The 16,332-nt window shown below is 36.8% G+C and overlaps 1 protein-coding gene across 3 annotated transcripts in view; it reads left to right on the top strand.

Annotated features, from left to right (window-relative positions):
* The first annotated feature begins 1,177 nt into the window (after positions 1 to 1,177).
* Positions 1,178 to 16,332, top strand: part of LOC127634821 (vascular endothelial growth factor receptor 1-like) — a 63,762-nt gene continuing 48,607 nt past the window's right edge. The window contains exon 1 of one of the 3 annotated variants that reach the window (XM_052114503.1): positions 1,178 to 1,394. In XM_052114503.1, the coding sequence (XP_051970463.1) occupies positions 1,331 to 1,394 (64 nt within the window). In that variant the 5' untranslated portion in view covers positions 1,178 to 1,330. Of the gene's footprint in view, positions 1,395 to 9,653; positions 9,759 to 14,823; positions 15,086 to 16,332 lie in introns of those variants that run through there. The other 2 variants (XM_052114504.1, XM_052114501.1) reach the window with 2 other exon arrangements.

The raw sequence follows: 16,332 nt of genomic DNA, 5'->3' as shown, positions 1-16,332 counted from the left end.
TGTTCACAAATGCTTGAAGGCCCTGGAGCACTTTCACTCAGAAGGAAAAAGCAATGCCAGCCCTCTAAGACTCCCTCTACTGGTCGTGATATGACACTACATCTTACTCAGTAGTCCATAGTTATGCAAACTTTCTGTCTGTATTCCCGACAACAAGATGTAAATGTAAAAATTTGAGAAAATGTTGATACTTTATATTAGACGTCTGAAAATTAGAACTATATTAAAAAGAGGTGCTACGTTAATTTCGTTTTGTGATCCATTTGTTTTATTGGTGCACGTAATGTCTTCTGTGTCATTACAAAATAACCTTATACTTTCTGATGTCCTGCCAACATTATTAATATAGGCGACAATGTGTATTACGATGTATGAAAAACGTTGTAATTGTTTGCACCCTTTTAAAAGCGGTACCACTTTACAATAAGGTTCAATTTGTTAACATACTATGGTATGCAATATGATATCAATGAGGAAAAAAATATTTGTGATGCTTTTCCTGCTTAAAATTCGACACTATATCAATAAACATTTTCATTATTTTGAAATGTATTTATTTATTAAAAGTTTGTTGCCTCAAGGCAACATTGTACCACAATAGACAAATTGAAACATTTGACATTTTCATGCAGAAAAAATACATATATTTATTGAAAACATCAATTTCTTTAACCAAACACTTGAACAAACAGATTTATCTAATTTTTGGATATATTAAACATTTCATCATTAATAAAAAGTAACAATTCATATCGAGCTGTTGCTCTCAGGCAACATTGTACCATCGTGGTAAGTATTACCAAACCATCATATCAATTTATAATTTCAAAACATTACAATCAGTGTTGTTTCAAGATAAAAAAAAAATCACCATAAGTCACTGCTGTCTCTCCGGTAGAGGAGACAGGCCTCAACAACAGCCAGATCAAACATGTGGAAGACCACTCGGTGATACCACTTTTTGCATCGAGTCTTTGTTCTGTAGAAGGTGATGAGAGAATCTAGTAGATCAACCCCTCCCATCCCTTCATTGTGGGATTGTAAGAGTTCATGTCGTTTTCACCCCTTGAATGGAAAAAACTGCTCACCGTTTTTCAGCCCACCCACGGTCATGAGCAATGAGTTTAACTGTGGAATTCAAACGTGGCCCCAGTGCATCAAGAGTATATGTGGACAACGCTGAAGTTGACTGCAGTCCATGTGAAACCGGGGTTTGGGGAGTTTGGTGTTGTAAGGGGAATTGTTTCTCAGGAGTAGTCTATTGGATGTGCAAGGTTTGCCATTATAGGTGTTCATCTCCAAGCAAGGGAACTCAAGCAAGACCAAGAGAATGTGCGATATAGGCCTGTTATTTGTGATGATATTTGGACTGTCAGGGCGAGTTCTGGCAAAAGGTAAGTGTTATGCACATTGTCACTATAACATAACGATCGATTATTATCTGTCCATTCCATTCTTATTCTTATGTGTGCCATAAAGTTTTGTTGAAACTAACTGAAATGGAAAGGAGGCAGAATGGTTTGGAAATGTGCGAGGAAGCGAGTGTCTGTTTAATCTCTGAGCATAATTTCTGTTTACTGATGATGCTTGAAGAGAAGATGCGTCGCCTCGCGCTCTGGTTAACTTTGGACGCATATACACTGTAACTGATTTTTGCAATTTGAACGGTATTTTACTGTAATACGTACAGCAAGATACTGTAAAATGTGTATACAGTACATTACTGTAAATAGCAAAGGATTATGGGAAACTATATGGACATTACTGTAATTCTACAGTAATTCTTCTGTACTGTAAATCCATTTACAGTAGTGAACCTGCCCACAAAAAACTGACCAATGGCAAGAGAGATTTCTTTTCAAATATTTTTTTCCATGCTGTTTGGTGAAAGTGAGATAAAGGACAACTGGGAATGAAATTTACAACGGTGATTCATCGAAAAGGTTAGTATATTGTTTGTATTATTATATTTCATTATATAAAACAGAGACATTATCAAATGTATTGATTTGTAATGTTAACAGCATACTAACGTGCGTCACCTGATTAAAGAAAGTTTTATTAACAGTAACTTTTTGTCTTTTGCCACCGTTTTTTTTTTGGCTGTTGTCTAGGAGTTGTCGGTTATTGCCTTCATAACGGTGATATTATCAACTTGTGAATATGTTAATATCAATTAAATTAGCTGAAGATACCCTTAGTTAAACAGAGAAACGCAACTTTTGTGTGTTCCTCTGCCGCTTTAACGTTAGCTAACCAGGAGTTTAACTCAACGCAAATAGCTAATGTGAAATGGTGTTAGGCAACACCGATGTTCAAGCGGAGTTTATGATTATTATTTTATGAGACAGTGTTTTCAAGTGCATCTTTTTTTTTTTTCAAGGTTGTGGTCTAGATCGTGTTCGAGTCCCAGGAGGTGTCTTTTCTGGTGTTTCCGTCGTAACGGCAAGTTAAGCAGAGAAACAAAAGATAAAGAAACTGGTGTTTAAACCAATGTTATTTGACTTTAATATTTAAACGTTGCCATTAAATCAGCAGCCTCTCATAACGTTATGTTTCGTGGTTGATATTTATCGAGCAACTAGTTAGTGGTTACTGTAAAAATGACCACGTGATTTGTATGCAAACAATGTAATTTTATCTGTGTGAACGCTTTCATTGTTTTACCGCCATATCAAAATATGAACCTGACTAATTCTAGATTTGCCAACTTGACCTTGGCAGTTTTCATCTACCACAATGACGTACTTCAGAGAGAGGGAGGATTCACTCTTTCTTTTGGCTGATCTAAGTATTAAAGTTAATTTGAACAGCTGTTTCTAGAGAATATTGATTGTAATTAGGATCATAGTTTGACATTTCAAAGACTATTCCTGTTTTGTATACATGTGTCATGCATTTGAGGGTCCATTTTATTTGCATCGTTCAAAAATCAAACTTTACAGGTAATAAGCCTGATATGGAATTTAGCTGTGAATTGCAAGATAGGCAGACATACTTGAGCTGGTCAAGGGGTTGTATCACAAGATATAACACATAGTGACATATAAGCATGACCTCTATAGAGGAGCCTATTAGAAAGTATTGTAAAGAAAGACACAAGTATGTTCTCTATATATTTAATGAATTTCTTCCTACTTTTTGTTAATTGCTGCACTTAGGTCACTGCAACTCCAGCAGATGTAGAGAGAAGCTTCACTGTTCCCAGCATCCCAAGGTGATTGCACTTGGTAAGGCTATGAAAATAATGTAATTAATTGATACTATGGCTGAGATTATGATCAGATGGTGGGTCTGTACAACACCAGCTTTAAGATCTTACGCAAAGGCTGAACATAGCCTGTGACAATACTAAAAAGCTGCTGTGATGGTGTTTGTTACAGGAGATTCTGTTCTCCAAGCAAAAACATGGATGCTAACTATGGAGGGCAGCGTCATCATCCAGCTGCAGGAGCTAACAGATTTTTCATCAGCATTAGCTGTCCTGTTTGGCTGCTACTATGTATTCAATGTGCAGTACCAGGAAGAGGCAGCCAGTACACTGGAGTTTATTCAGAGGTTCGTACATCATTAAATACTTCAAAAGCAGCATAACGCCCGTTTCACACATACTCCGTTTGCAGTGCGTATGCGGTGCATATTTGTTTCCGTACCCATGTTAACAGGTTAGAGCTTTCAGACTGCATGCGGAAGCAGTCCGTCGATCCGTTCCAGTTGCGGTGTGTATACAGCAGTGCAGCGATTACGCACCGAGTCTATTTTTGCTGTGCTGCACCGCACTGAATTAAAGTGGCAGCGCATTGTTCACATTAAAATAGACATAGATTGTCAAGAAACTGTAATAATTTCATCAAATACGCATAATTACAGTTAATGTGTTCTACAGTTACTAAATTACAGGGTCAAGCAAAACAAAAAAGTATGATTATAGTCCCGAAAGTTGCAAAATGGCATCATATATGATTCGATGGACGCACGATACGTTGTGGTTTGCCTTGTGATGTCTGCTCCAACCAGAGAAAGAACATTATCCATCTGTTCGGCACTCATCCGAAAGTACTTTAGGTGCCGGTCACTGTAAAGTTGAAGTTCTGAGACAAGCACCAAACTGTCTCCTGCCTCGTTTGACTGAGTGAACCCAAATGCATCTCGTTCTTCTCCTTCTTAGCAAAAGATATAGCGTGATAGTTTTTCTTCTGTCAACAACTCGAACTACATGTAAAACAAAGAATCACAATGATTAAAATTAATTTTCATACTGTTTCAATGTCTTAAACAATGTCAAAGTTAACGTTTGGATTTAAAATCAAAATTACTAATACATTTTTGATTTTGTGGCACACAGAAACTGCGGATCAGTAGCGCACTGCAAACACAGCATATGTGAAAGCACTATAGCGCGTGCTGCTCCTGTACCGTATCCGCACCGCATACGCACCGCAAACGGAGTATGTGTGAAACGGGCGTAACACCAATTGTTAAATGACAGTGTGGCAACAAATTGCGCAGAATTTATATTCCTAATTTGGGTTAGGGTTAGGGTCAATCCACTTTGATATACATTTTATTGATCAAATATAAATCCTGTGTAAGCACATTGAGAGCAATGAAAATAACTGTGGTCAAATTCCTTGTATGTGTACAAATACTTGGCCATTAAAGTTGATTCTGATTCTCATTTTGATATTAACCGTCAATGTAGTAGATGAGGGATGTGAAGTGTATTGGTGGGAAAATGGACAGTGATTTTGTTGTAATGCCAACCTGTCTAGGCTGAAAAAGGGCAGCTCAGTGGTAAGAATTGTTGCCTCGAAGTAAGAACATCCTGCGTATGCATGTGCTGGCCAGCTAGGGCCTTTCTTTGAGTTTCCCCCCATTGCTATACTTTTTCCCACATATAGGTTAGTTTAATTAGTGAGTCTATAAATCTTTTTATATATTTTTTAAAATTGATTTTTTTTTTTTTTTTTTCCAAATGAGGGTTGCAGCATAAGGTAACCCAAAATATATTTTGTTGTTATGGTGATTTGAATGATTCAGTGATTTGAATGTCATGGATCATCAACTAATTATGCACTTTACCTGTAGGTATTCAGTACATATTGCTTTTATTGACCCCAAAGTGCAAACATTACGGAGTTATGACAGTTGGAGAAACACTGGTATGAGAAATAATTTAGTTTTTCTTGTGCTTGCAGGTTCATTCTGAGAATCAACCCTGATGGCACCAAATAGCAATCAAAGTCACACATCAGCCAAAAATCTGGATAGAGGATGCAAAGAAAAAGCATTCGTCTGAATCTCCCTGTGGCATCTCTCATCAGAGAGATTGTTGACTTTTATTGGCAAAATTACTAAAAAGTAACAACAAACTGATTTTTTTTATTGCATTTTATTTTGGCTTGTATCACTTTGAAAATGTGTAAGTTTTAGCTATGTTACATTACAGATACATTGGAACTTGTTTTACTTAATAAATGTTCAACAGACAATAAATGTAAAATCTGCATGAGTAATTGTGATTTTTTTGGGGGGGGTTGGGGCAGGGACGTACTGGGACTGAAATTCAGCCCGGGACTTTAAGATGGAGAGGCCTTTTACGCGAGTGCCCTTGGTGCACGAGCAGAAGGATTTTTTGCAGTTATTTTAATTCTAATAGTGTTTTTATGGTATAAAGAGAATCAGATTACACTGAAGACCTTCAAGAAATTTTAGGATGACACCTGCCTCTTCAGGTTGTATAAGCAAGTCACCACTGCACTGAACACAACCAGGTCAGCAAAACCTAATCTCGAACACATAAGTCACAGTATAGTTAGTATACTGCTAACTACCAGCATGTCATGTGTACAGTCAGTCGGAGTGATAAAATGGTTACAAATACTAACAAATACCCACTCAGATACTCAAAAACCACAATGCAGTCCCATAAAATAGAGATTTGTGTGTGTGTGTGTGTGTGTGTGTGTGTGTGTGTGTGTGTGTGTGTGTGTGTGTCCTCACTTTCAACTCTCCCTGGCTCAGTTTCCCCTGTGCTGGACCCTGCCTCTGCTTACTGATTGTACAGCTGAGAAGAACATCAGTAATAAATATGACTAAGAATAATACATTTTCTAATTTAATCTGTGCTTCAGTCAGGTTATTATCTAGTATGTGGAACTATTGGCATTTTATCCTATATGTAAATATGTAATATTGTGCTGTATTTTTCTATTTTGTGTGTGTGTCCTTAATAAAGCTTTGATTGATTGATTGATTGATTGATATGCCTAATATGATTGCCTACCCAGCCTTGCACACTGCCCCTCTACCTGTTTGTTTCCTGGTTTCTGCTGCTCCTCCGCCTCCTCCTCTTCTCTCTTCCTACATTGGAATTCTACCAAGCCATGTAATAAATGCCTAGATTTAAATGCAAATATAAACAATTTCAGTGTATAAATCACTAATATATCCCTAATCGTGCACCTGTCCTGTCCATGCTGCTGGGTCCTTCCTCATCTGCACCTCCGGCTGCCACAGCACTCTTTCCACTACGGAAAAGGTCTGTTAATTTGGCGCATTTAGATGCCTCTTGTGCCAAATTTTTTTTCTTTTTAATTCTTATTTTTTCGGCCCCACCCATTTCTTTCTCTTCTATCCTTCTTTTTGCCATTTTTACCGTTCGTATCTGTTGCATTCACACAAACCCGCCAAACATGACCAAAAGTAAACTCCTTTGATCGGCGCCTAGTTTGAGCCAATCGGATGTCAGGAAAAACGAGGATCAGTCCAAGTTGGGAGGGGCCGCTCGTATCACCCCTCAGATTGAAAGTATTGGTCTGGCCCGGTCTGAATCACACACACACGCTGCAGCTGAGAGTCCGGTTAGGCCAGTCGCGTATCATTAAAAAAAAAAAAAAAAACTCTTTGACCACCGGGCCGGTCTTCGGCCTGAAATGGACCGGCCGTTCGGGATTGTTCCCGGTATTCCCAATAGCCTATCCGCCCCTGGTTGGTTGGGGGGGGGGGGTTCTACAATTAGATTTTCTTACAGGTGGAAAATATTAATAAAAAATACAAATGAAATCTTAACTATTAAGTAATTAATTATAAATGAAAATACAGTACATATGCTGTAAATTAAAATATGGTACATATACTGTAAATGAAAATACAGTAATATTACTGTAAATGAAAAATACAGTAATATTACTGTAAATGTAAATACAGTAATATTACTGTAAATCATTTTAAAGTAACTTACTGGCATCCAGCTGCCAGTAAGTAACTAAAAATTACAGCAAACTTTTTACAGTGTACCATATACAGAAAAGTTTATCACGTTTTTGGATCCTTGCACAATTGGCAATGCACAATAATGAATCACTAACTGATATGTTTTCGTTGCTAGGGTTCGTGTTTGATAGCGGAGACCTCTCTGCTCTTGGCATTCAACGTTTGGTCCCGGTTGAATCAGAGAGGGCTTTATTTCCTGAGCTGAGCCTGATAACTTGGTGAAATGGAAGTTTTAATATAAATGACTTCGGGATCATGACCACCGTGAGGAAAGTTTCGAGCAGGCAGGAATCGGCGCTAATTAGTGTATAAACAGACCCGCGGGGAGGAAGCAGGGGGTGAACTGATGTATTGTCCACAGTGCGTGATTATTAGCTGTTTTTATTGGTCAACAAATCACCCCTCACATCACAGGATGGAAGATTGAATTTGATTAATGGCAAAAAGTGTTTCAAGCATTTTTATTCTATGTTTTCTATTTTAAATTCCTATTTGCGTGCACAAAAGCATTCAGACAGGCGCTTTGGCTGAAAAAAAAAAAAAATGGGTCTGCTCCAGCATACCTAAAAACATTTATGCAGAGTTCCCACCAGAAGCCTGCGGTCGGCTATAAGGAACGTCGCCTTGTACAAAAAAAAGAGGCACCAAAACACTTTCCCGGACTTTCAGTTTTATCATACCACGTTGGTGGAATGACCTTCCCAACTCCACCCGTGAAGCAGACTCACTCTCTGTCTTCAAAAAACGACTTAAAACGCATCTTTTCAAAGAGCACTTAACTAGTCACTAACAAAAAATATTATATTTGCACTTGTATAAGTCTTGAATACTATTCTGATCCTAGTGAAACTTTGTAATATGGTACTTCTGTTCCACTGTCTCCTTAAGATGATTCGCTTATGTTTTCCTCTTTTGTAAGTCGCTTTGGATAAAAGCATCTGCCAAATGAATAAATGTAAATGTAAAAAATAAATAAAGCAAAGTAAAATTGTTATTCGATTGGATATTGAAAGATTCGTAAGAATACCCCAAATAGTTAATTCATTAATGAAGAGAAATCATTAATAAAATGAATAAAAATGTATTCACTTGTAAAATTGTCATAAAATTAAATGCAATGATTCTATCATTTATAATTCTAAAAAGAATGGAATAATGTATATTTTCGTTTAGCTTATTATTATTATTAAAAAACATCTAAAAAGGCGTTGAATGCAATATTTGAAAATTATTTATGAGTTTCAATTGGCTGCAATTTTACAAAAAAATTTAATAGCAATTGTTTTAAATGCTACTCCTTTTTAGCGCTCCACAACAACAAAAAAGATAAATAAATACAAAATAATAAAACAAAATGATATATATAAATAATTATAATTCGTGTTAGAGCAATAATAGAAATACGAGTGGCTTTAAAAAGACTATCGTTGGTTAGCAGTAAGAGGTGGTTTCCACTAAATAAATAAAATGAATAATAATTATTGAAGTTCATTCAAAATCCACGCAGCGTTTTTATGACGCATTTTATTCATTACTTTCATGTCTACAGTATCTTTACATGTATACAGTCTTATTATCTTAGATTTATTTACACTGGGGCGTTAGCGTTTCATCGAATATAAAGTGAAAGGTTTTGTTGGGATTGGCTTTGAACCCTGTAAGAAGTGCCAAAGTCTCATGTTTGGGGGAATTTCTGGACATAGTGAGTTTCTGAAACGGCTGATAACGAGCCTATATTTAAATCCCTTGCGGGACTCGGTGTGGGGAAAAGTGATTGACACCACTTCATTTTTAATTGGCCTTACTAAAATACCATTTTATAAAGTACAGACAATACCATTTTATAAAGTAAAACACTATAAGTCTTCGATATGCCTAAGGAGCCCTGCATATAGATATGAGATGGCTATATATTACTGTAAAACATGCTTTGTCAGCAGTACCACTTAGGTACTACTGTAAGACTTAGGGATTTACTCTCAACTTTTAAGATTGCAAGGGGAGATATCTTCACACACTGCTGGATACATTGCAATGAGCTGGTTTATTCATTGTATGATTGAGGAAGTACAGGAGAGACACTGGAGCAGTGGAGCTCATTGGGTCTTTGCAGTTTAGGTCTATAGCGCGGAATGGGTGTGTCAATAAGCGTCACTGAAGCTCCGGTGGCCGTGGGAAATGAATAAATCCCAGCCCACGGTCATGAGCAATGAGTTTAACTGTGGAATTCAAACGTGGCCCCAGTGCATCAAGAGATTGTGGACAACGCTGAAGTTGACTGCAGTCCATGTGAAACCGGGGTTTGGGGAGTTTGGTGTTGTAAGGGGAATTGTTTCTCAGGAGTAGTCTATTGGATGTGCAAGGTTTGACATTATAGGTGTTCATCTCCAAGCAAGGGAACTCAAGCAAGACCAAGAGAATGTGCGATATAGGCCTGTTATTTGTGATGATATTTGGACTGTCAGGGCGAGTTCTGGCAAAAGGTAAGTGTTATGCACATTGTCACTATAACATAACGATCGATTATTATACTGTCCATTCCATTCTTATTCTTATGTGTGCCATAAAGTTTTGTTGAAACTAACTGAAATGGAAAGGAGGCAGAACGGTTTGGAAATGCGCGAGGAAGCGAGTGTCTGTTTAATCTCTGAGCATAATTTCTGTTTACTGATGATGCTTGAAGAGAAGATGCGTCGCCTCGCGCTCTGGTTAACTTTGGACGCATATACCTTTATACAGAAACGTTTATCACGTTTTTGCATCCTTGCACAATTGGCAACGCACAATAATGAATCACTAACTGATATGTTTTCGTTGCTAGGGTTCGTGTTTGATAGCGGAGACCTCTCTGCTCTTGGCATTCAACGTTTGGTCCCGGTTGAATCAGAGAGGGCTTTATTTCCTGAGCTGAGCCTGATAACTTGGTGAAATGGAAGTTTTAATATAAATGACTTCGGGATCATGACCACCGTGAGGAAAGTTTCGAGCAGGCAGGAATCGGCGCTAATTAGTGTATAAACAGACCCGCGGGGAGGAAGCAGGGGGTGAACTGATGTATTGTCCACAGTGCGTGATTATTAGCTGTTTTTATTGGTCAACAAATCACCCCTCACATCACAGGATGGAAGAATGAACTTGATTAATGGCAAAAAGTGTTTCAAGCATTTTTATTCTATGTTTTCTATTTTAAATTCCTATTTGCGTGCACAAAAGCATTCAGACAGGCGCTTTGGCTGAAAAAAAAAAAAAAATGGGTCTGCTCCAGCATACCTAAAAACATTTATGCAGAGTTCCCACCAGAAGCCTGCGGTCGGCTATAAGGAACGTCGCCTTGTACAAAACAAAAGAGGCACCAAAACACTTTCCCGGACTTTCAGTTTTATCATACCACGTTGGTGGAATGACCTTCCCAACTCCACCCGTGAAGCAGACTCACTCTCTGTCTTCAAAAAACGACTTAAAACGCATCTTTTCAAAGAGCACTTAACTAGTCACTAACAAAAAATATTATATTTGCACTTGTATAAGTCTTGAATACTATTCTGATCCTAGAGAAACTTTGTAATATGGTACTTCTGTTCCACTGTCTCCTTAACATGATTCGCTTATGTTTTCCTCTTTTGTAAGTCGCTTTGGATAAAAGCATCTGCCAAATGAATAAATGTAAATGTAAAAAATAAATAAAGCAAAGTAAAATTGTTATTCGATTGTATATTGAAAGATTCGTAAGAATACCCCAAATAGTTAATTCATTAATGAAGAGAAATCATTAATAAAATGAATAAAAATGTATTCACTTGTAAAATTGTCATAAAATTAAATGCAATGATTCTATCATTTATAATTCTAAAAAGAATGGAATAATGTATATTTTCGTTTAGCTTATTATTATTCTTAAAAAAACATCTAAAAAAGGCGTTGAATGCAATATTTGAAAATTATTTATGAGTTTCAATTGGCTGCAATTTTACAAAAAAATGTTATAGCAATTGTTTTAAATGCTACTCCTTTTTAGCGCTCCACAACAACAAAAAAGATAAATAAATAAAAAATAATAAAACAAAATGATATATATAAATAATTATAATTCGTGTTAGAGCAATAATAGAAATACGAGTGGCTTTAAAAAAGACTATCGTTGGTTAGCAGTAAGAGGTGGTTTCCACTAAATAAATAAAATGAATAATAATTATTGAAGTTCATTCAAAATCCACGCAGCGTTTTTATGACGCATTTTATTCATTACTTTCATGTCTACAGTATCTTTACATGTATACAGTCTTATTATCTTAGATTTATTTACACTGGGGCGTTAGCGTTTCATCGAATATAAAGTGAAAGGTTTTGTTGGGATTGGCTTTGAACCCTGTAAGAAGTGCCAAAGTCTCATGTTTGGGGAATTTCTGGACATAGTGAGTTTCTGAAACGGCTGATAACGAGCCTATATTTAAATCCCTTGCGGGACTCGGTGTGGGGAAAAGTGCTTGACACCACTTCATTTTTAATTGGCCTTACTAAAATACCATTTTATAAAGTACAGACAATACCATTTTATAAAGTACAGACAATACCATTTTATAAAGTACAGACAGCGCATAACGTGTGAATGATGGAAAGGAAATTATGCTATAACATTTAAGAAACAATAAACAATAGTGAGAGGCTGAGAGCGTCCCGCATGGTAAAGGAACCGTCTGCATTGAGACGTGAAATCGGACGAGAGAGCAGTAGCCTACATGAGATGCTGTTTTTAGGAGAAACCATGCAAACAATAATTGTACTTTTAGTGAATGCAGTACTTTTAGGACAGAGTGGTAATAAATGTGATAGCACAAACTGCAAATGATGTAGGCTACTAATGTCACAGCATCACGTGGTTTTCCTACATTATAAACACAGTAACTAGTGTAACATGCCTGTGCAATTACTAAATAAATACACAACCGTTTAGTCATTCCACAGGCCGCAGGTCATGACTATATTAACTACGTTATACCCGGTGAAAAAGTCAGAAAGAATATTGTGGCTTTTTTTTATTATTATTTTTTAACCAGGTATTTGCTCAGAATTAGTCTTAAATTTTTTTGTCTCATGTTTCAGAATCTATAATCAAAGTGGAAAAAACTTTCATGTAAATTCATAATAATAATAAAAAAAAAACTTTATATAGTTAAATAATGTTTAAGATCAAAGATACAGTTTTGCAGGCTATCCATGGCAAACTATAAGTAAAATGCTGAAATTATATTAACATTTACGTTTCAGGTAAAATAAATAAACCCAAAAAAAAATAATAGTCAATGGCCAATGTTTAAACTTCATTTTAGCAAAACTTATGAGTAGAACTGTAATAGATTAATCACACATGACTGATGTATTCACTTATAGTTTGCGTGATTTGAGCGCGAAGCGATAATCTGTGTTTCCTCCCTTGAATAACATATAATGTGTGAGAAAGGGCAGCCGGTGGACTTTCTGGTGCCCTCCTGTAAGATGGTGCCCCCATAGGGAGTTGGTGCCCTATGCAGACTGCAGCGGTGGTACTGCTGACAAAGCATGTTTTACAGTAATATATAGCCATCTCATATCTATATGCAGGGCTCCTTAGGCATATCGAAGACTTATAGTGTATCTTTATAAACAGAAAATACTGAAATTCAAAAATAAAGTTCAGGCAAAATTCTATAAATGCTGTGTTCCAAACAGAATTCAGTTTTGTAGTTTAGACTAATTGATTTTTGTTCGCCATTTTGATGTGATCAAGGCCCTTAGTTATGTGAGTTATAAATAGACAAAAAAAAAAAAAGTGTCCAGAGTGTTTAATTTTGACATTTATTTATATGTTGCTTTGAGCATATAGCTGAACTTAAAGTTATGTGTGAATAAGTCCCCTTTCTGCTGGACATAGTGGATTGTGAGGGGGTTACTACACTTGGTGACCTATATGAGAGTTTATTTTAGATCAGATCAAACATGTGGAAGACCACTCGCTGATACCATTTTTGGATCAAATCTTTGTTCTGTAGAAGGTGATGAGAGAGTCTAGTAGATCAACCCCTCCCATCCCTTCGTTGTGGGATTGTAATATTTCATGGCGTTTTCCCCTTGAATGGGACAAACTGCTCATCGCTATGATTGCTTTGAACCAGAAGTTCAAAGCAATCCCAATTGATGGAAATATTTGTGTGGATGAAACAATTGTAGGCTACAGCTTGACATTGGAGACACAGCGAACCTATGCCCGGTATGACCTTATGCGATTCCATTACGGTACAATGTTGCCTCAAGGCAACCTGCAGTTTTTGTAATGTCCTATGATACATTTGATGATATATAATGTAAGGTTTTTGAAAATACTTCTTTACTTACCAATGAAGGTGACTCAGATTATTTTGAAGGCGATTATCCTGACAAAGATTAGTGAAAAATGCACTTTTTAATGGAGAAAATATGGACCCATATGACATGTTTACCTGTGCTGAAAGAGGAAACAAAATAGACCCCTGTGGGTGTTGTGACCACTTTTTTCGCATTTTCATTAGTTAGTATTTGAGTTCTCCTCCCTGATATAGCATTGCCCAATTAAATGGGTGTCTCATTTTATTAAAAAACAACTAAAATATGCTGTGTTGCCTGGAGGCAACACGGTACCATAGAGGGTTAAAAAAGCATTAATTCTTCATTTTCATGTTAATTGATAAAAACACAATTGATCATTGTTAGTTGATGTCAGTTCATTAGTGCATTAAATAATTGTAACATATACAACTTTTTAATTTTAAAATTGTAACTGTTGCAAATTAACATTAACCAAGATTAACAAATGTTGTAAAATTATTGTTCATTGTTATTTCATGTTAACAAATGTAGTTAACTAATGTTAAATATTGGAAACTTATTGTAAAGTGTTACCTTAAAAGCATTTAATTTTATAAATGTTTGTAGCTATTTCGTTTTTATTATTTAGGCTTGCTATTGTATATTTCCTTTATTTTGCAAGGCATTTTGAACTATCAATGAACAACAGTATTTATTCATCTTGGTTCATTTTCATTTTGAAAGATGCAGTTGCACAATTGTGCAGTGTTAGTTCATGTAGTTCATATTGCATTAACTAATGTTATGCAACATTTTTTTTTTTTTTTTTTTTTTAATGTTTTATTGTATGGTAGGATTGATTTTAATTTTTGCATTGTTAGTGGGCGATGCATGATCAAAATCTCCATTGTTCTACATTGGTAGCTCTTTTTTTCACTACTATAACCTCACCAAAAGAAACCTCAGTGTTGCTCCATAGGGATTTACTCTCAACTTTTAAGATTGCAAGGGAGATATCTTCACACACTGCTGGATACATTGCAATGAGCTGGTTTATTCATTGTATGATTGAGGAAGTACAGGAGAGACACTGGAGCAGTGGAGCTCATTGGGTCTTTGCAGTTTAGGTCTATAGCGCGGAATGGGTGTGTCAATAAGCGTCACTGAAGCTCCGGTGGCCGTGGGAAATGAATAAATCCCAGCCCACGGTCATGAGCAATGAGTTTAACTGTGGAATTCAAACGTGGCCCCAGTGCATCAAGAGATTGTGGACAACGCTGAAGTTGACTGCAGTCCATGTGAAACCGGGGTTTGGGGAGTTTGGTGTTGTAAGGGGAATTGTTTCTCAGGAGTAGTCTATTGGATGTGCAAGGTTTGCCATTATAGGTGTTCATCTCCAAGCAAGGGAACTCAAGCAAGACCAAGAGAATGTGCGATATAGGCCTGTTATTTGTGATGATATTTGGACTGTCAGGGCGAGTTCTGGCAAAAGGTAAGTGTTATGCACATTGTCACTATAACATAACGATCGATTATTAGACGTCCATTCCATTCTTATTCTTATGTGTGCCATAAAGTTTTGTTGAAACTAACTGAAATGGAAAGGAGGCAGAACGGTTTGGAAATGCGCGAGGAAGCGAGTGTCTGTTTAATCTCTGAGCATAATTTCTGTTTACTGATGATGCTTGAAGAGAAGATGCGTCGCCTCGCGCTCTGGTTAACTTTGGACGCATATACCTTATACAGAAACGTTTATCACGTTTTTGCATCCTTGCACAATTGGCAACGCACAATAATGAATCACTAACTGATATGTTTTCGTTGCTAGGGTTCGTGTTTGATAGCGGAGACCTCTCTGCTCTTGGCATTCAACGTTTGGTCCCGGTTGAATCAGAGAGGGCTTTATTTCCTGAGCTGAGCCTGATAACTTGGTGAAATGGAAGTTTTAATATAAATGACTTCGGGATCATGACCACCGTGAGGAAAGTTTCGAGCAGGCAGGAATCGGCGCTAATTAGTGTATAAACAGACCCGCGGGGAGGAAGCAGGGGTGAACTGATGTATTGTCCACAGTGCGTGATTATTAGCTGTTTTTATTGGTCAACAAATCACCCCTCACATCACAGGATGGAAGATTGAACTTGATTAATGGCAAAAAGTGTTTCAAGCATTTTTATTTCTATGTTTTCTATTTTAAATTCCTATTTGCGTGCACAAAAGCATTCAGACAGGCGCTTTGGCTGAAAAAAAAAAAATGGGTCTGCTCCAGCATACCTAAAAACATTTATGCAGAGTTCCCACCAGAAGCCTGCGGTCGGCTATAAGGAACGTCGCCTTGTACAAAACAAAAGAGGCACCAAAACACTTTCCCGGACTTTCAGTTTTATCATACCACGTTGGTGGAATGACCTTCCCAACTCCACCCGTGAAGCAGACTCACTCTCTGTCTTCAAAAACGACTTAAAACGCATCTTTTCAAAGAGCACTTAACTAGTCACTAACAAAAAATATTATATTTGCACTTGTATAAGTCTTGAATACTATTCTGATCCTAGAGAAACTTTGTAATATGGTACTTCTGTTCCACTGTCTCCTTAAGATGATTCGCTTATGTTTTCCTCTTTTGTAAGTCGCTTTGGATAAAAGCATCTGCCAAATGAATAAATGTAAATGTAAAAAATAAATAAAGCAAAGTAAAATTGTTATTCGATTGGATATTGAAAGATTCGTAAGAATACC

This window comes from Xyrauchen texanus, chromosome 42 (assembly GCF_025860055.1).
Source record: "Xyrauchen texanus isolate HMW12.3.18 chromosome 42, RBS_HiC_50CHRs, whole genome shotgun sequence".
In the NCBI taxonomy this organism is placed as follows: domain Eukaryota; kingdom Metazoa; phylum Chordata; class Actinopteri; order Cypriniformes; family Catostomidae; genus Xyrauchen; species Xyrauchen texanus.
This window is presented reverse-complemented; position numbering and strand designations above follow the sequence as displayed.